The following is a 21,054-nucleotide window of genomic DNA, read 5'->3' on the forward strand; positions in this document are numbered from 1 at the left end:
TGTGTGTGTGTGTGTGTGTGTGTGTATTTAAATATATAAAGTATGATATACACTATTTATTATTATTATTTTGAAAAAAACTTCTCATTCCTTCGGTGAGGATTGGTAAACAGTATTATGAGTGAAAATAATTATCCCAATATACAAATGGTATAAATGGGTACAAATGGTAGATGATATAAGTCTTGTCTGTCAGTTTAGATGGCAGGTACAGTTGTCACAAATATATATTATAATATTGGTAAAAAAAATTAGTGTTAGAGTGAAAACACTTTGCATTAATCAATGACAAATTATTGAATTTTTGCATACATACTTTCCTTTTGATTTCATCTAATTCCTTCTGTAGTTGCTTTTTCCATTCCAAAACTCTCTGATGATGTGATGTAAGCAGTTGTGAATTCATAGATGGTTCATTTTTGGAATCTCTGAGTACTTGTTGAAACTTTCTTATGGTACCCTGATAGAAAAATGTAAACAGAATTTCTACTACTGATTTCATATGTCAGTATTAGATTATATGAAATAAATATACCTTCAAAGTTAATTGATATAAATATTTTCATATGTAACTTAATTGCAGGAACATATTTATGGTTATCATAGATTTAGAACTAGGAAAAACTCTTAGGAACTATTTAATGCAACCATCTCATTTTGCAGTTGAGGAAAGTAACCCAAAAAGGTTACAACAGTTAAGTCCTAAAAGTAATTAAGACAAAAATCAGAACTTATTTCTTAAGTATTTTGACTATACTACACACCCTCCATTCAATGTGGGCCAAATGCTATCTTCCTCTTTGCTCATCATAAAGCATTGTTTTCTGTCTGATTGAGACATTAAAACACCTCCAAAGTCATGTAGGAGATAAAGCTTTTTATGTGCAATTCATATGTAAGGTGGGAGAAGGATGGAGGGTATAATATATAGCTTCTTAGACCTGATACAAACATTAGGGGTTTCTACCTTCTATTTTTCAGAAAAAGTCCTTTGCATGTGCCTTCAGATGAATAAGGACACTTATTAGAAAAAGATACATTTTCTTTCCTCTTAGTTTCCCCTGGAGAATGGATCATATGAACAGTTAGGCTTGTGAGGCCTGATAAAATTAAAGATTGATTTGATTTGATGAAAGCAAAAAAAAAAAAAAAAATAGGGAGGGGAGGGGACTGGAGGGCTTGCTAGCTACTATTCATATATTCAACTGTCCTTGCCAAGTCTTCAAAAGCAGTTTTGTTTTATGACAGGAGATAAATTATATTCCTGGTCATAGTCAATGGACAGAAAATGGGGAAAACTATTGAAAAATACGGTAGCTCTTCCACTTATGGATGTACAGTATGGTACAAGGTTGCTGCTAAAGGAAAAGAATTTCATTTCATTCTCTAACCTAGCAGGAAGACCACCATACCCACATATATATATGTACAGAGATGTACACATACACACAAAATACAAATCTTTATATGTGTGTGTTAATATTCATATGTTATAAAAAACTATGCATTTCAAATGTTTGTGGCAGCCCTCTTTGTAGTGGCTAGAAACTGGAAACTGAATGGATGCCCATCAGTTGGAGAATGGCTGAATAAATTGTGGTATATGAATATTATGGAATATTATTGTTCTGTAAGAAATGACCAACAGGATGATTTCAGAAAGGCCTGGAGAGACTTACACGAACTGATGCTGAGTGAAATGAGCAGGACCAGGAGATCATTATATACTTCAACAACAATACTATATGATGACCAGTTCTGATGGACCTGGCCATCCTCAGCAAGGAGATCAACCAAATCATTTCCAATGGAGCAGTAATGAACTGAACCAGCTACGCCAGAGAAAGAATTCTGGGTGATGACTAAAAACCATTACATTGAACTCCCAATCCCTATATTTATGCCCACCTGCATTTTTGATTTCCTTCACAAGCTAATTGTACAATATTTCAGAGTCTGATTCTTTTTGTACAGCAAAATAACGGTTTGGTCATGTATACTTACTGTGTATCTAATTTATATTTTAATATATTTAACATCTACTGGTCATCCTGCCATCTGGGGGAGGGGGTGGGGAGTAAGAGGTGAAAAATTGGAACAAGAGGTTTGGCAATTGTTAATGCTGTAAAGTTACCCATGCATATAACCTGTAAATAAAAGGCTATTAAATAAAAAAATAAAAAAAACTATGCATTTCACTATAAATTAAAGAAAATTATTGCATATATGACATAGTAAAATGAAGGGTAAGTGGCATTTAAAATTTTCTATCTCATTAGATAAGATTATCTTATAAAATAAAATTCACCTAAATGCTAGTAAAATTTCGAAAGGAAACAAGCTAAAAGAAATCAATATAAAACTGTCTAAAGAAAATTGGTAAAATTAATTGAATTACTAATTCTACTACGAAAAGAACTACATGATTAAAATTTTTTTTTTAAATCTCAAATTGTTATATAGTACAATACTTGGTAGTCCTACTCATTGAATATGTTTAAAGCATTACAGATAATGAGAATTGCTAGTAGACAGTAAAAAGCTATCTGTTTTCAATAAATGAAAGTTACTGATCCCAGAAACTACAATTCTGGACATTATGCAAAAAGTATTAGTAAAAATGGTAAAAAACACTGACATATAATAAATATGAGTATAGAATCAAAACCACATTTTAAAATGGCTTTGTTACCATACAAAAAAAATTATTTTTTCTTTATTGTCCTAAATTTTAAACAAAAGTAGTTACTAATAATATGATCAACTGTTTAATATTTCTAAAATCAGTTCACAAGAGTTTGAATTAAAACTAGTCAGATTGATAAACATGTTTCAATGGTTATGAAAAGGGTAATGACTATAATGCCCACAGTATCTCAATTTGGATGACTCAATTTGAATTGTTACAGTATTTCTAGCATATTTTCTAAGGATGTGCCTTGTTTCAGCATTTTTAATAATTCTTCCATTGCAGGAATACTAGGCAAATTTTTAGAACTACAAATTTATCAGTATTGACTTACAAGTACTTCACTCCATCTACATTCATTAACCAATACCATGCATTTAAAATTTCATGAGCTACCTACACAATAGTTTTTTAATCATAATGAGTCATCTTATCTAAAAATGGATATTGGGTTGAGTTTTATCATGGATGTTTCCTCATTCTTTCTTGCATATCAGAATTTTTACCTTGAAAATTACTAATATCAGAAACTTTTACCAATTCAAATTCCTAATTTATCTTGATCAAAATACCTTAGAAATTCATTTCAAAATGTTAAATGTTGGTGATGATATTATTTATTAGATATTAGACCTACCTCTTCTCTTGCCTGTTCATTTTTATATATTTGTTCCATTATATGCAAATATTCATCAGCTGACTCTTCTTCCTCTTTCTTTTTTCTCTCTTTTTCCACATGATCTTGTTTTTTAATGCTAGCAATAAGAGTATTGGAACGATCGTTAAACTTCACCTGGATATCATCGGATACCTGTATTTTGAAGACCCCTTCATTTTGGGCATCTTCAAATGGTTGTTGAAGCACATGAATTTCCCTTGGCATTTGGGTTAATTCTTGCCTGGACTCTTTTGTGAAAAATGATCTGTTTGATTTTTTCTTTAGTATATGATTTTTGTATTTAAGTTCTTTTATTTTATCCTTGTTCTTCTTTAATTTTCTCTGTGTTTCTTCTAATATTAATGTTGTCATTTTAAGGGTTTCACATAGTTGGTTTTTCTCCTTTTCAACTTTAGAAAGCTGACTTGACAGTTTGTCAATCTTCTCTATTAGTTGGTTCTTTAAAAGAAGCCACTGGTCTCGTGCTTGCTGAAAGTTTAGTTTTATTGTCTGAGATTCCTGATGAAATGTGGCAGAATTTGCACAGGTAGGGTAATTAGGGTAATTAATTTCTGTCTGTAGTTTTTCTCTGTTTTGTTTTTCACCTTCCAATCTAGAGTTCAGTATTATATTTAGAAAAAAAATTGCAAGTAATTGTGTTATATAGTCTTGAAAGATTACTAAAATGAATAAAATTTTAAAATAGACAATAGTAAATTTTACAGTGAAATTTATGAGGGAAACTGAAATCTTAATTTTTCAGGATGTTTTTATTTAATATTTTTCACATTGTACTGTATTTTAAAATAAGTTGTTATTTTCAAAATATATACAGAGATAGTATAACATGTAACCCTTGCAAAATCTTGTTTCTGAAATTTTTCTCCCTTCCATTCCCCACCCCTTTCCCTAGACAGCAAGTAATCCAACATATGCTAAATATGTGCAATTATTCAGTACAGATTATGCTGCACAAGAAAAGTCAGAACAAAAAGGAAAACAGTGAGAAAGTAAAAAAAAAAATCAAACAATAATAAAAAAGGTAATACTATGGTTCTCTCTATCACAGGTTTACTGGAATTTACCTGAATCACATCATATTATTGAAAAGAGCCAAATCTATCAAGTTTCTTTTTTACCTTTTAAGATATCCACCAGTATTATTATCCCATATGAGTCTAAAGGTCTGCTTACAGTCTGCTTTTACCACTATTCTTAGGATTTGAAGATGCAGACAGCATGTTAAATGGAGGTGCCTGAACCACTGAGTCCTCAAGAATCCTGCCTATATTATTCATACTGAAGAAGAAAATTCTCTGAAGTGGTAATCAGAATTTGAAATGATTTTCAGGAAAAATAAGGAGCCAACTTTCGTTAGAGAAGTATCAAGTTCTAATTTTTGACTTATTTTCAGATTGATGCATTGAGAAAAAGCTTTCATAAATTTCAATAATGTATAAGAAAATAAAATATGAACAATTAATAAATAAGGAGTACAACTTTCAACAGTGTTGGATTAGAATCATATAGAATGGTTGTCCTACTAAAAATAGAAAGGATAGGTTATATTGATGGATTTTTTGCGATGGAAGTATTTTGCAATACTTCCATAGGAAAGTCAAGAGAGATTCTGCATGGTGTTTCTAAGCTATTATTATATAGAAGATAACTCCCAATAAGTCAGCCATTATTAGTAAACAAGGCTTCACAAAGTGCTTCCTATGTACCAAGTACTGTGCTAAGCATTGGGGATATAAACAAAGTCAAAAACATCAATCGTTGGCCTCAAGGTGCTTTTGTTCTAAATGGGTAAAACAACATGTAAATAAAATACAAGAAAAGCAAGTTACAGAAAAAAGGCATTTAGTTAAGGGGAATGGAAATTGACAGTCAAATTTCAGGAAAACTAGTATGGACTTTCTGAAATGATACAAAGTTAAATGAGCATAATGAGCACATTTTCACCAATATTGTGTGATGATCATCAGTAACTTAGCTCTTTTCAGCAATGCAATGATTTAATTAAAATATCAAAAGACTCATGATGGAAAATGCTATCCACATCGAGAAAGAACAGATTGAGCCTGAATGCACACCAAAGTATATTATTTTCTCATTAGAATTTTCAGGGTTTTTTTCTGTTTAGATTATTTCTTCTCTCACATCATGAGTAATATGAAAATATGTTTTACATGATTTCAACTATATAATCTATGTCAAATTGCTTACTGTTTTGGGAAGAAAGAAGAAGAGGGAGAACTCAAAATGTTTTTAAAAATCAGGGTTTGAACAAGTCTTTACATAAAATAAGGGGAAAAAGAATAGCTTGTGAGCCAGTATAGCTGAATATCAGAGTTAGGGAGCCAAATAAAGTATGAGAAAACTGGAAAAGCAGGAAAGGGCCATATTATAAGGCTTTTCAGTGCCAAGAAAAGAAGTTAATAATATTTGATCTTGGAGGTGACAGGGAGCCACCATTACTAAAAGAGGAGGAGAAATGACATAGTAAGATTTATGCATTAGGAAAATCACTTTGGCAGCTTTGAAGAATGGATTAGTGTGTGGAAGGTCTTCATTCAGAGAAAGAAAGAAGGCAAGTGCAATAATATAAGAAGAGGGAAAGAATGCCTGCATTATACTGATGATTGTTATTAGACAGAAATGGACGGCTATGAAAGATGCTACAAAGGCCCAAAATTTGTCATTAGATTGAATGTGAGGAGTAAAAAAGTTAGAGTTAAGGCTGTTATTAAGGTTACAGGCCTGGGTGAATCGGAGGAAGGTGCTATCAATTATTAATAGGGACATCCAGAAGAGGGGAGGGAATAGGAAGAAAAAATAATTCTTCTTAAGGTGAAGATGCATGTGGCACATCCCATTTGAGATGTCTAAAACATTAGTGATGTAAGGAAGGGGCTCAAGAGCTAGACTAGGGCTGAGTATATATATAACCCTAGAAATCATTCCTCCACAATGGTGTTAAGGGAACTCATGGGGAGCCAATAAGATCCCAAGAGAAACTGTACCATTTCCAAAGTGTAAGCTCTGTGACAACTCAGGCCAGGGGAAACTTAGGGGAAATAAGGGAATATGACATAAGTTTCAAAAAGTAATTTGCATTTAGCTGGGGACTAGGACATAGTAATGAGGAATTTGAATAAACAAGAGTATTTACAGTGTATCAGAAGTAGAAATTACCTAACTCCATCATACATTACATCCCTTTTTGCAGTCTACAATCCAGTGCCCTCTTTTTGGTTCCACACAGGACAACACAAAACTCCATTTCCCAAAGCCACACCCTTGTGTTTGGTGTCTTCTCAGCCTGGATTGTAATGCTCCTTTCCTAAACTCCCCTTCCATTATTTTTTTTTATTATTATTAAACTCTGCTTATGTACCTTCTTCTACATGAAATTGCTAATTGTAATGTCCCCTGAAAACCATGCCCTGTTCCCTGCCCCAAATTTGTGATATTATTGTATTGATGTTGGTTATATATATCTTGTATTTGTGTATTCAATGTGAACTTCCCAATGGCACTTCATTGTTGTTTTTGTTCTTAGTGTCTAGAACAGATCTTGGAACATGGAACCCACTGGATAAATGTATGTCGATTAAAGAAAACTATCTGTTCTTCAAAAATAACATGATGAAGTGATAGTGGGCACTCAATGGAAATTATTCCAAACAGGAAGAGGGATTTCACCAGCAAAGGAATTAAGGAAGGCTCATTATAGTATTCTTTTAAAGATTTTTCATTTCTTACTTCCTAATCTCAAATTCTCTGACACAAAGCTTCAAGAGAAAAGCTTTAAGTCTTTATTTAAACTAGTGAGTTCCATACCTGTCTCCATAGAGTTCTCTATCACATTTCACTTTTTGATGCCTTAGTGGGGATTTAGTTTTTCTTCTTTCTGATAATTTTTCCTGTAGTCCCTTAAGTGAATGTTCTAATCTCCTAACTCTTCTTCCGAGTTGTTTCCATTGTGATTTTTTATATTTTACTGGTAAGTAACTTTTAAGAAGAGTGTCTTCCCAAAGGCCAGGAGAACATGTAAAGAGAAAAATACAAGTAAATAAAAAATTAGGATTTAAAATCTGCATGACAGTAGCAGTATAACTAGAATTCAGATTCTCTGAAACTGATAAAATAAGTGTCCACATATGAATTCTAAGATATGCAAAAATATTATTTTGCAAGAGATTTACATTGAATTTAAAATAAACTACTTCCCTTTGAGTATTTTAGACAGATAAAGAGAATCTCTTAAGTTACACATTAATTTTTTAAAAAGTTATTTGAAACCTCAGAATTCCTCACAATTTAAGAATAATATATCTGAAAAGTAAACATGCTGACGTGTACTGTGAGTGGGACAAATAAGATTAATAAAAATAAATTATTTATATATTACAATTATGCTAAATTACTTTTAAAGTAACTTACACCAAATAGTTCCATGTAAACACTTTTTATTATTTAGAGACTTAAGTTTTCTTCTTCATTCATTGGTCCTAATTCTGGTCACCTATATAACCAGCTGAGACACCAGAAGAAAGTGCTTCAAGAAAAATAAGTGCCAAAAAACCCAGGCTTTTTATTCTTCAGAGAGATACACAACTAAGTGAGTTATATAAATTTACAGATTTAAAAGACTTGGTTATCTGGTTTTCTTTGACAACGTCCAATTCTTCATATATTTCAGTGTTTAACAGAATTGGAGCAACAAGGATGTGGAGGAAAATAGGGTTGTGTATGGGTACTGATTGTATGGAGTGGTGAAGTTGACAATAAGGAAAATCTGAGATCCAAGATTCAAAGCAAAAGAAGATCTAGGCACAGAGAAGTTAACTAATTCACAGTTAGTAGGCAGATAAGGTAGAATTTTAATTAGTTATCCATGACATCATGTCCAGTACACTATCATGTAGTGAGCCATGATCACCAAAGAATTATAAAAACTAGGAAGAAAATTTGCAAGGTACTTCCTATTTATACTCATTTAGAGAAATAGTTTACCTAGACTTTTCATGAAAGAGATCATTTTATTCATTTAGTTAATGGTAATTTCTTTAATGCTTTTCTGCTATCAACCATGTAAAATTCATACACCTTATCCTAGTATTTCAATACATGTAACTCACATTTAGTAATATAGCACATATAGACTTAAAAATAACCTCCCCAAAATTATGCTCTGAAGGTATTTTAGAGATTAACAAAATGGAGCTCCCAGATTAAATGATTTGCCTATAGACACAAAGCTACTTCCTCTGCAATTTTAATACCTTTCCTTTTGGTATATACTTCTTTTGGCTATATACTGTCCAATAAAACTGGATTCTCACTCATTTTACTGCCTCCTTGCTCACAGTTTCCATGATTCAAACATTCATTCCAGTCCCCTAGGCACCCATGATCTACTGAATTCATATCCGTCCTTTAAAGGCAACACAAATGCTACCTTCAAAAAAGTTTTTTTTTATTCTTTATAGCTGATATTCTTTCATACTTTAGACCTCATATAGCAATATGACTGTACTCTTTATTTACTTATCATATAATTTATTAAGTATTTATGTATTTTTTTCTAATACAGTTATCTCTATAGGCCCTATCCCCCTAGTTAGATAGCAGACTGAATGAGGACAAGAACTGTGTCTCATATTTGATTCTTTTTAACAATGGTATTCCGTTAGAAAATTTAAAAAATATTTTTATCCTGAATATAATTTGAGGTGGAAAAATCAGAATACTCTATACCTGTGTCATGTGATTGAGTGAAGTCATCATGAGTATCTTTATCCATCTCCACTTCATCCTATAAGATACATAAAAGTAGTGTCAAATAATAAACTTCATATAAAATTATTGCAATATAAATATTAAAGCAATAACAATGAAGAACATTTAGATAGCACATTTTCACAACGTTCTCTCTTATACATTATCTCACAGCATTCTCACAGCAATTCTGTGAGAAAAGCTCTACTCATATTATTTTACAAATGGGAAAATAGGGCATAGGAGAAATAAGATGATTTGTCCAGAATTATAGCTATCTAGGAGCCTAAGAAGAGATTCAAACTTAGGTTTTCCTCACTATTCATTAGGCCACATACCAACCCAACTAGAAGCTGATTTAGTAACTTTTTAAAGATTATCACAAATACTCACAACATCTCTTACAGAGAATAAATACTATTCTTTTTAGAAAGTGGAGGGAAAATGAAAGCAATCTAATTCTGGCATTCACAGTAGATTCATTTCACAAGAAGACTATTTCTAAAACTATCCATTTTCTGATGAAATAGTCTTATGCTTCATAATGTAGAAAAGCAGGTCATATCTGTCCATGAAAAATTACTTTCTATATTAATTTACATTTTAGCAATTTTTACATTACCTTATTGTTTCCAATTACTGGAATCTTTGCAAACCTAAAGACACAAAATTTATTTCATTGGGTACATAAAATATACTGTAATTTTCATTATTTAATACACACTTATTTAAAAATCATATGCTTTTTCAGATTTCTAGTAATATAGGATACATAATACTGCAATATTTAATCTCATAGCCATAACATAAATGTTTATCTTTGCCTCTTGAAAAGTTTTTGAGAGAAATAAAAAAAGTTCTGATTAACATTAGTATTTTTTCCCATCAAAGAAAGATTCAAGAGATCATGGTATAAATAAATTTCAGCCAAAACATCTTAACTTGTTATACCAATTACTCATTTTTTCAGCTCTTCATGACCCAAACTGCTTTTTATTAAAAGTATAAAAGAATAAGAATTTGAGAATAATACCATCATGATTGTTAGAAGAAACTTGAGTCATCAACAAATGTTAAATTATGCTCATCATGTTTCATGGTATTCTAAGCTTTAGATAATATTAACCATAGTAATCAGCATAATCATATTTTTCTTTGGTAATTCATGCTGTATTTCCTATATTGTAAGCATCAAGAGGTCAAGTACTATCTTTCTCACTTTTTAAAAAATTTTTCATAGAGCTCAATATGATTCTCCACATTGCATGTTTTTCAAACAAGTTTACCAGAACATTAGATGGACCCCTTGTGGAAGAAACGATGAGGAAACAATTGATAAAATGACAAGGTCATGATACTTTCCTCTAGAGAAAGTACTCCTGCTGATGAGACTATGCACAAATCCTCTGAAGTAGTGAAATCTAAAACTTAAATGTGATTAAACACAAAAATAACAAATTTCCGAGACAGAAATGATATGAAACATTGATTGGCTCTTTCTACGTATTTAAAAAAAGAACAAGCTATGTCCTTCACATGGAGAGAGAAAAAGGAGTTTGAAATAAGTTAAAATATGGTGAAGTATAGGTGAAGAAAATGGATTCTCTCTCACTTCTCAGGAGTTTAATCAACTATTATATTAATAGCAATGGTAAGTTAAATGGAGTATATGTTGTTACCCCACCATGTTCCCCAAGATTTTCTGTCTCTACTATTAAGTGGTTCCAGAAATCTAGAAGTATAATCTCTTTCAGTAAAGACTATTGAAATAAAAGAAATCATTAGCAGAATATTCTGCTGGCATGCTGCATAATATATTTATTTGGTTTATAATTATAGTTCACGTTTCCATAGAAATTTACAAAGAACTTTATTTACAACAATCCCAAGTATTATCACCCCCATTTTACAAATGTGTAAAATATGTCCAAGATTCCACTGCTTATATTGGCCTTGTGGTAGAGTGCAAAGTGGACTGAATCTGGATTTCATAACCTGGTTCTTCCTCTTTTCACTCATTTTTACTGTGGGTAAACTCATTTTTAGGCTTTTTTACATTTTTCTTGTGCATGGCAAAGTCATTGCAGAAAAAAAAAAATCCATGGAGGGAAGCTTATTTTTTTATTGAAAACTTTTTAGAAAAGAGTGGGGGAATCTCTTTCAAGAGATGTATAACATTATAGTATTTCTCTATATTTTATTTCTCATTATAGTATTCACTTGGAGATTTTTCATTTTTGACTTGTTAACCTCAAATTCTCTGTCATAATACTTCAATGTAAGAGAAAATCTTTCAAGTCTTTATTTGAACTGATGAGTTCCATACCTGCTCTCACATTGTACTTTTTGATGCTTTTGTTGAGATTCAGTTATGCTGCTTTTTGAGAATGTTTCCTGTAGTCTATAGGTCCCTGTGTTTTCTAAAATCATAACATCCCTTGTGAGTTTTATCTGTTGTGACTTTTTAAAATTTACTGTTAACTGAGCTGCAAGAACTCTGTTCTGATCTTCCCAAAGGCAAGAATCTATAGAGAGATATACAGGTAAATATATTAGGATTTTAAAATCTTCATGGCAGTAGCAGTACAACAAAATTCAGATTCTATGGCACTGATAAAATAGTGTCCACATGTGAATTCTAAGATATGTAAAAACATTTTCAAGAGATTTAAATTAAATTTAAAATAACCTACTTCCCTTTGGATATTGTAGACAGTTAAAAAGAATCTCTTAAGTTACACAGTTTTTTAAAAAAAGTTTTTGAAACCTTAGAATTCTTCATAATCTAAGAAAAAAATGTATGCGAAAAGCAAACATGCTGATGTACTGTGGAACAAACGAGATTAACAAAATATATTATCTATACATTACAAATATGCTAAATTACTTTAAATGTAACATAAATATGTTTTACCCCAAATAGTTTCATGTAAACACTTTTTATTTTTTAGAAACTTATAATGTAAATCGGTACATAGCATTCAAACAATAGATTTCCTTCTGATTTATTGGTCAGACTTCTGATACCTTTAAGCAAAATATAGCAGAGACACCAGAAGAAAATGAAAAAAAAATCACTTATGCTTCAAGGAAAATAAGTTTCAAAAAACCCAGGCATTTTATTCTTCACAGAGATACACAACTAAATATAGAACCAAGCCAGAATTAGAAAAGTGATTTATATAAAGCTATAGATTTGGTTATCTGATTTTATTTGACAATGTTCAATTCTTCATATTTTACAGTGTTGTTGTTCAACAAAATTGAAGCACCAAGGATGTGGGGGAGAACAGGGCTGTTTATGGGTACTGATTATAATGGGTGGTGAAGTTGGCAGTAAGGAAAATCTGACATTCAAGATTCAAAGCAAAAGATGATACAGGGACAAAAAAGTTAGAGGACGTTGAAATCCACAGTTAGAAGGTAGATAAGGCAGAATTTGTAACTAGTTATTCATGACATCATATCCATTACACTGTCATATAGGCCATGCTCACAGAAGAATGATAAAAACTAAGCAGAAAATTTGCAAGGTTCCTCCTATTTTTAGTCAGTTAGAAAAATATTTTGGGTATACTTTTCATGAAAGAGATCACTTTATTCATTTAGTTAATGGTTATTTCCTTAATGCTTTTCTATTAACAACCATGTAAAATTCATACACTTCATCCTAGTATTCAATACATACAATTCACATTTAGTAACACTGCACATATAGTCTTAGAAATAATCTCTCCAAAATTATGCTCTGAACTATAAGGTATTTTAGAGATTAATAAAATGGAGCTCCAAGATTAAATGATTTGCCTATAGAAAAATTTTTGCCCACAAAGCTACTTCCTCTGCAATATTAATACCTTACTTTTGGTATTTATTTTTATTGGCTATATACTGTCCAGTAAACCTAGATTTTCACTCTCATTTTATTGCCTCCTTGTCACAATTTCATGTTTCAAACATTCATTCATATTCTTACTCTGAACATAATTTGAGGTAGAAAAATCAGAATCCTCTGTACCTGTGTCCAGAGTGAGGTTATCAAAAGTATCTGTACACATCTCCACTTTATCCTATAAGGTACATAAAAGTACTGTCAAATAATAAACTTTATATAAAATTATTGTAAAATAAACATTAAAGCAGTAACAACCAATAACATTTATGTAGCACTTTTTTTCACAACAGATACCTCTTATATATTATCTCATAGCATTCTCACAGCAATTCTATGAGAAAAGCTCTATTCATAATTATTTTACAAATGGGAAGATAGGATATAGGAGAAATTAGATAACTATGATTCTGCACAAATCACCTAATTTCTCCTATAGAGAAATAGTCTGTTCTTAGACTCTTAGATAACTATGATTCTGCACAAATCATCTAAGAGTCTAAGAAGAGATTCAAACTTTTCCTCACTATTCACTAAGCCACATACCTACTCACCTAGAAGCTGATTTAGTAACCTTATAAAAATCATCACAAATACTTACATCTTTTACAGAGAGTAAATACTCTTTTTTTTTTGAAAGTGGGGGAAAAATGAAAGCAAACTAATTTTTTTTCTGGCATCCACAGTGGATTCATTTCACAAGAACACTATTTGTAAAACTATCCATTTTCTGATGAAATAGTCTCATGCTTTATAATATAGAAAATCGGTCATATCTGTCCATGAAAAATTGCATTACTTCCTACATTAATCTACATTTTTAGCAGTTTTTACATTACCTTGTTTCCAATTACTGTAATCTTTGCAAACCTAAAAGAGATAAAATTTATTTCATTGTATATTTCATTATTTCATTCAAGGAGGCAAAAAATATGGTAATATATTGTCATTGAAATTATTTGAATACACACTTATTTAAAAATCATATTTTTAAAAGATTTCTAGTCAATAATATAGGATACAGAATATTGCAATATTTAATCTCATAGCCATAACTTATAATGTTTATCTTTGCCTATTGAAAAGTTTAAGAGAAATAAAACAATTTCTGAATTAACATTGTAATTTTTTCCCTCAAAGAAATACTTTGAGATCACAGTATAAATAAATGTCAGCCAAAATATCTCAATTTATTATATGTTACTCATTTTTTCAGCTCTTCATGACCCAAACTGCTTGTCATTAAGAGATCAAAGGTACAAGAATTTGAGAATAATACTATCATGTTAAATAATAATTTGTTGTTATTGTTAACATACTATTGTTATGTTAAAATAATTTGAGTCATAAACAAATGTTTAATTATGTTCATCATGTTTCACTGTATTTTAAGCTTTAGAAAATATTAACCAATGTAACCAGCATAATCATATTTTTTTGGTATTTCATGTTGTATTTCCTATATTGTAAACACCAAGAGGTCAGGTACTATCTTTCTCATCTTTTTTATTTTTCCTAGAGCTTACAATATTGTAAGTCACACTGTCTGTGACTAATGTTTTTCAAACAAGTTTACCAGAACATTAGATGGACAACTTGTGTCAGAAAACATGAGGAAACAACTGATAAAATGACAAAGTCATGATACTTTTCTGTAGAGAAAGTACTCCTGCTGATGAGACTATGCACAAATCCTCTGAAGTAGTGAAATCTAAAACTTAAATGTGATTAAACACAAAATAACAAATTTCAGAGACAGTAATCCTATGAAACAATGATTGGCTCTTACTGGGTATTTAAAAAAGAACAAGCTATGTCCTTCAAATGAAGAGGAGAAAAAGGAGTTTGAAATATGTAAAAATATGGTGAAGTATAGGGAAGAAACTGGGTTCTCTCTCACTTCAGGGGTTTTGTCAGCTATTATATTAATAGCAACGGGAAGTTAAATAAAGTATACTGTTATCCATCCATGTTCCCCATGTTTTTCCTTATATCAACTGTTAAGTGGTTCCAGAAGTCTAGAAGTACAATCTTTTAGTAAAGACTATTGAAATGAAAGAAATCATTAGAGCATGCTGCATAATATATTTATTGGGGTTTATATAGCAATTTACAAAGAACTTTCCTTACAAAAGTCCTGCTAATATCCAAGTATTATCACCCCCATTTTACAAATGTGTAAAATATGTCCAACATTCCACTGCTAATATTGACCTTGTGGTAGAGTGCAAAGTGGACTGAATCTGGATTTCATAATCTGGTTCTTCCTCTTTTCACCCATTTTTACTGTGGGTAAATTGCTTATCTTCTCAACTTAAAAATAAGTGCCTATAGTGCCTTTCAGTTCTCAATCCATGCTAGAGCAGTAGAAGACTGGAAATTTGAGCCTTAATCTTCTAACTCCAAGAATGGGATTATTACTAATGCTTAGGTGTGTGTGGTGAAAACTAATTTTCATAGACCAGTGTCAATTCTGCTGTGCCCTGTCACCACAATGACAGTGGCAAATAGTATGGTATACATAGAAAAAGGAGTCTCGGCCCTCTAACTTTACCAATAACCCTAATTTTCCTGGCATTCCTGCAGTGCAAATGTCTCTTGCAACCAGAATACTCAGAAAGAACACTCAGCTGGCAGAACAAAGAAAATCAGGAGAATAGTCTTCTACAGTGACAAAAAGCACACCTTGCTAATACTTTTCTATGGGTTAGGCCAGAAGCAGTTTAACTTAATTCATCAGGTTCTGTCTCACTTAAAGTGCTGTCATCACAACTATGGAGTAAGATAACATATCGTTTTAGATTCCTTGCAAATCCATTTCTCATTCTTAGGCTTTTTACATTAAAAAAATCCACAGAGGGATGCTTAAATTATTTTTTTTTATTGATAACTTCTTAGAAAAGAGTGCAGGGAATGTATTTTTCTTTCTTGTTTAAGAGAAAGTTGTATAATGTACAACATTATAGTATTTCTCTTTATGTTTTATTTCTGATTCTAGTATTCTCTTAAAGATTTTTCATTTTTGACTTGCTAACCCCAAATTCTCTGTCATAATATTTCAATGTAAGAAAAGCTTTCAAGTCTTTATTTAAACTGATAAATTCCATACCTGTTCTCACATTCTACTTTTTGATGCTTTTGTTGAGATTCAGTTATTCTGCTTTCTGAGAATGTTTCCTGTAGTGCACAGTTCTCTATGTTTTCAAAAGCCAAAACTTTACTTGCAAATCTTACCATTCGTGAGTTTTTACATTTCACTGATAACTCACTTGCAAGAACTCTGTTCTGACCTTCCCAAAGGCAAGAAGCACCTGTAGAGTTAAACAACTGGAATTCAGATTCTCTGGCACTGATAAAATAGCATCCACATATGAATTCTAAGATATACAAGAATACTATTTTTCAAGAGATTTAAATTAAATTTAAAATAATATATTTCTCTTTGGGTATTGTAGACAGTTAAAGAGAATCTCTTAAGTTACACATTAATTTTTTAAAAGATTTTTGAAATCTCAGAATTACTCATAATCTAAGAAAAATATATGTGAAAAGTAAACATGCTGACGTGTACTGTGGGACAAATAAGATTAATAAACTATTTTATCTATACATTATAATTATGCTAAATTACTTTAAAAGTATCATAATTGTGTTTTACCCTAAATAGTTTCATGTTAACACTTTTTATTCTTTAGATACTTATAATGTAAATCAGTATACAAGCATTCATACAATAGCTTTCTTGCTCATTTATTTGTTGCTTAGACTTCTGGTACCTTTAAGCAATGAAAAAAAAACACTTGTGCTTCAAGGAAAATAAGTGCCAAAAAACACAGGTACTTTATTCTTCAGAGATACACACAATTAAATTTAGACCTAACCCAGAATTAGAAAAGTGATGCTATATAAAGCTACAGATTTAACAGACTTGGGTATCTGGTTTTCTTTGATGACTTTCAATTCTTCATATATTACAGTGTTTAACAGAATTGAAGTAGGAAGGATGTGGGGGAAGAACAGGGTTGTTTATGGGTACTGATTATAATGGATGGTGAAGTTGACAGTAAGAGAAATCTGACATCCAAGATTCAAAGCAAAAGAAGATACAGGGACAAAGAAGTTAGAGAACTTGTTGAAATTCACATTTAGAAAGTAGATAAGACAGAATTTGTGACTAGTTATTCATGACATCATGTCCAGTACACTATCTTATAGCCCATGCTCACTGAAGAATTATAAAAGTAGGTAGAAGATTTGCAAGGTTCTTATTTTTTAGTCATTTAGAGAAATATTTTGGCTATACTTTTCATTAAAGAGATCATTTTATTCATTTAGTTAATGGTTATTTCTTTAATGCTTTTCTATTAACCACCATATAAAATTCATATACCTTATCTTAGTATTCAATACATGTAATTCACATTTCATAATATAGAACATATAGACTTAAAAATAACCTCTCCAGTTAGTATGGCAGAAACTAGGCATTAATCCACACTTAACACTGTACACCAAGATAAGATCAAAATGGGTTCATGACCTAGGCATAAAGAACGAGATTATAAATTAGAGGAACATAGGATAGTTTACCTTTCAGACCTGTGGAAGAGGAAGGAATTTATGGCCAAAGAAGGACTAGAGATCATTACTGATCATAAAATAGAAAATTTTGATGATATCAAATTGAAAAGTTTTTGTACAAACAAAACTAATGAAGATTAGAAGGGAAGCAATAAACTGGGAAAACATTTTTACAGTCAAAGGATCTGATAAAGGCCTCGTTTCCAAAATATATAGAGAACTGACTCTAATTTATAAAAAATCAAGCCATTCTCCAATTGATAAATGGTCAAAGGATATGAACAGACAATTCTAAGACAAAGAAGTTGAAACTATTTCCAGCTTTATGAAAAGATGCTCCAAGTCATTACTAATCAAAGAAACAGTCTTGCAATATTAAGACAACTCTAAGGTACCATTACACACCTGTCAGACTGGCTACAATGACAGGGAAAGATAATGTGGAATGCTGGAGGGAATATGGGAAAACTGGGACACTGATACATTATTAGTGGAGTTGTGAACAGATCTAACCATTCTGGAGAGCAATTTGGAACAATCAAACTGTGCATACTCTTTGACCCAGCAGTGTTACTACTGGGCTTATATCCCAAAGAGATACTAAAGAAGGGAAAGGGACTGTATGTGCATGAATGTTTGTGGCAGCCCTGTTTGTAGTGGCCAGAAACTGGAAACTGAGTAGATGCCCATCCAATTGGAAAATGGCTGAATAAATTGTGGTATATGAATGTTATGGAATATTATTGTTTGGTAAGAAATAACCAACAGGATGATTTCAGAAAGACCTGGAGAGACTTACATGAACTGATGCTGAGTGAAATGAGCACGACCAGGAGATCATTATATACAACAACAATCCTATATAATGATCAATTCTGATGGACGTGGCTTTCTTCAACAATGAAAATGAACCAAATCAGTTCCAATAGAGCAGTAATGAACTGAACCAGCTACACCCAGCGGAAGGACTCTGGGAGATGACTATGAACCACTACATAAAATTCCCAATCCCTCTATTTTTGTCCGCCTGCATTTTTGATTTCCTTCACAGGCTAATTGTACCCTATTTCAAAGTCCAACTCTCTTTATACAGCAAATTAACTGTTTGGACATGTATACATATATTGTATTTAACTTATATTTTAACACATTTAACATGTATTGGTCAACCTGCCATCTTGGGGAAAGGATGGGGGGAAGGACGGAAAAAGTTGGAACAAAAGGATTTGCAACTGTCAATGCTGAAAAATTACCTATGCATATATCTTGTAAATAAAAAGCTGTAATAATAAAAAATAAAAACAAAAAATAAGAGTAAAAACATATATTTGCTAGTTTTAAAAAAAATAAACTCCCCAAAATTATGGTCTGAAGATATTTTAGAGATTAATAAAATGGAGCTCCAAGATTAAATGATTTGTCTATAGACTCAAAGCTACTTCCTCTGCAATGTGAATACCTTTCCTTTTGGTATTTACTGTCCAGTAGACTTAGATTTTCACTATCATTTTACTACCTCCTTGCTCACAATTTCCATGTTTCAAACATTCATTCCAGTTCCCAAGGTGCCCATGATCTACTGAATTCATATCCATCCTTTAAATGCAACACAAATGCTATCTTCAAAAAAGTGTTTTTTTATTCATGATAGCTGATGTTTTTTCATACTTTATATTTCAAATAGCAGTATGACTGTACACTTTATTTACTTATCATATAATTTATTAGGTATTATTTTCTAATACAGTTTATCTTTGTAGGTTCTATCCCCCTAGTCGATTGCACACTCAATGAGAACAAGAATGATGCCTTACCTAAAATATGTGTATTTGACACACATTAGGTTCTTAATTCTTTCTGCATTGAAACAAATGGTAGGTCATCATTGAGAACTTCTGTGGCTGAAAAATCACCATTCTGAAATCCACATAATTCTTTTTAGTTTGGCAAGGTCTGTCAGAGATTAGACTATGTCAGACCCTCAACAAACCCAAAGTCACTTCTATTCTACTATTAATCAATGGAATAGACCTTCAGTGGTACTATCTTGCTATAAATACATATTTGGTTCCTGTTTAACTTTGGTATTCTGTTAGAAAATTTTCTTACCTTGAACATAATTTGAGGTAGAAAAATCCTCTGTGCCTGTGACCAGAGTGAAGCTATCAAGAGTATCTGTACCCATTTCCACTTCATCCTATAAGGTACATAAAAGCAGTCAAATAATACACTTAATATAAAATTATTATAAAATAAACATTAAAGCAATCACAATGAATAACATTTAGGTAGCAATTTTTCACCACAGTTATCTTTTATACATTATCTCAGCATTCTTACAGCAATTCTTCTTTTACAAATGAGAAAATAGGATATAGGAGAAATTAGATGATTTCTAATCTACAGTTATCTAAGAATCTAAGAAGAAATTCAAACTTATATTTTCTTCACTATTCACTAGGCCGCATATCAACCCACCTAGAAGCAATTTAATACCGTTATAAAAATTATCACTAATACTCACAACACCTCTGTGGGTGTGAAAGAAAGGCCAGCAAACTAATTAGTTTTCTGGCATTCACAGTGGATTTATTTCACAAGAAAACTATTTCTTAAAGTATCCATTTTCTGATGAAATAGGCAGTCATATCTGTCTAGGAAAATTGTATTACTTTCTACATTAATCTACATTTTTAGCAGTTTTTACATTACCTTGTTTTCATTTAATGTAATCTTTGCAGACCTAAAAGACACAAAATTTATTTCATTGTGTACATTAAAATATGGTAATATATTGTCGTAATTATTTGATTAATACATACATTTAAAAATCATATGTTTTTTCAGGTTTCTAGTCAATAATATAGGATAGTGAATATTGCAATATTTAATCTCATAGCCATAACTTATCATAAATATTTATCTTTACCTCTTAAAAACTTTTTAAAGGAAATAAAAAAATTCTGAATGAATATTGGAATTTTTTCCCATCAAAGAAATACTTAAGCAATCACAATATTAATGTCAGCCAAAACATCTTAATTTATTTTACAAATTATTCATTTGCAACTCATCATGACCCAAAGTGCTTGTTATTAAAAGTCTAAAGGAACAAGAATTTGAGAATAATACTATCATGATTATTAGAATAAATTGAGTCATCAATAAATGTTAAATTATGTTCATCATGTTTCACTGTGTTCTAAGCTTTAGAAAATATTAATCATGGTAACCAGCATAATCATATTTTTCTTTGGTAATTCAAATTGTATTTTCTATATTGTAAGCACCAACAAGTCAGTTACTATTTTTCTCATTTTTTTATTCTTCCTAGAGATTACAATAAGACTTTCCACATTGCATGTGACTAACATTTTTCAAACAAGTTTACCAGAACATTAAATGGACCCCTTGTGGAAGAATGCATTAGGAAACAATTGATGAAAT

General features: G+C 31.2%; 1 protein-coding gene across 1 annotated transcript in view; it reads right to left on the reverse strand.

The window, feature by feature from the left end:
* Window positions 1–217: 217 nt before the first annotated feature.
* The window catches only part of LOC116419497 (coiled-coil domain-containing protein 144A-like), a 75,680-nt gene continuing 54,843 nt past the window's right edge, over window positions 218–21,054 (reverse strand). Inside the window, exons 11-21 of the mRNA XM_031940142.1 lie at window positions 20,320–20,350; window positions 19,717–19,804; window positions 16,136–16,337; window positions 13,866–13,896; window positions 13,153–13,204; window positions 11,461–11,659; window positions 9,757–9,790; window positions 9,114–9,171; window positions 7,194–7,380; window positions 3,327–3,960; window positions 218–460 (exon numbers count right to left, since the gene is read on the reverse strand). Of these exons, the coding sequence (XP_031796002.1) occupies window positions 218–460; window positions 3,327–3,960; window positions 7,194–7,380; window positions 9,114–9,171; window positions 9,757–9,790; window positions 11,461–11,659; window positions 13,153–13,204; window positions 13,866–13,896; window positions 16,136–16,337; window positions 19,717–19,804; window positions 20,320–20,350 (1,759 nt within the window). The remainder of the gene's footprint in view (window positions 461–3,326; window positions 3,961–7,193; window positions 7,381–9,113; window positions 9,172–9,756; window positions 9,791–11,460; window positions 11,660–13,152; window positions 13,205–13,865; window positions 13,897–16,135; window positions 16,338–19,716; window positions 19,805–20,319; window positions 20,351–21,054) is intronic.

Source organism: Sarcophilus harrisii, chromosome 5 (genome assembly GCF_902635505.1).
Source record: "Sarcophilus harrisii chromosome 5, mSarHar1.11, whole genome shotgun sequence".
Classification (NCBI taxonomy): domain Eukaryota; kingdom Metazoa; phylum Chordata; class Mammalia; order Dasyuromorphia; family Dasyuridae; genus Sarcophilus; species Sarcophilus harrisii.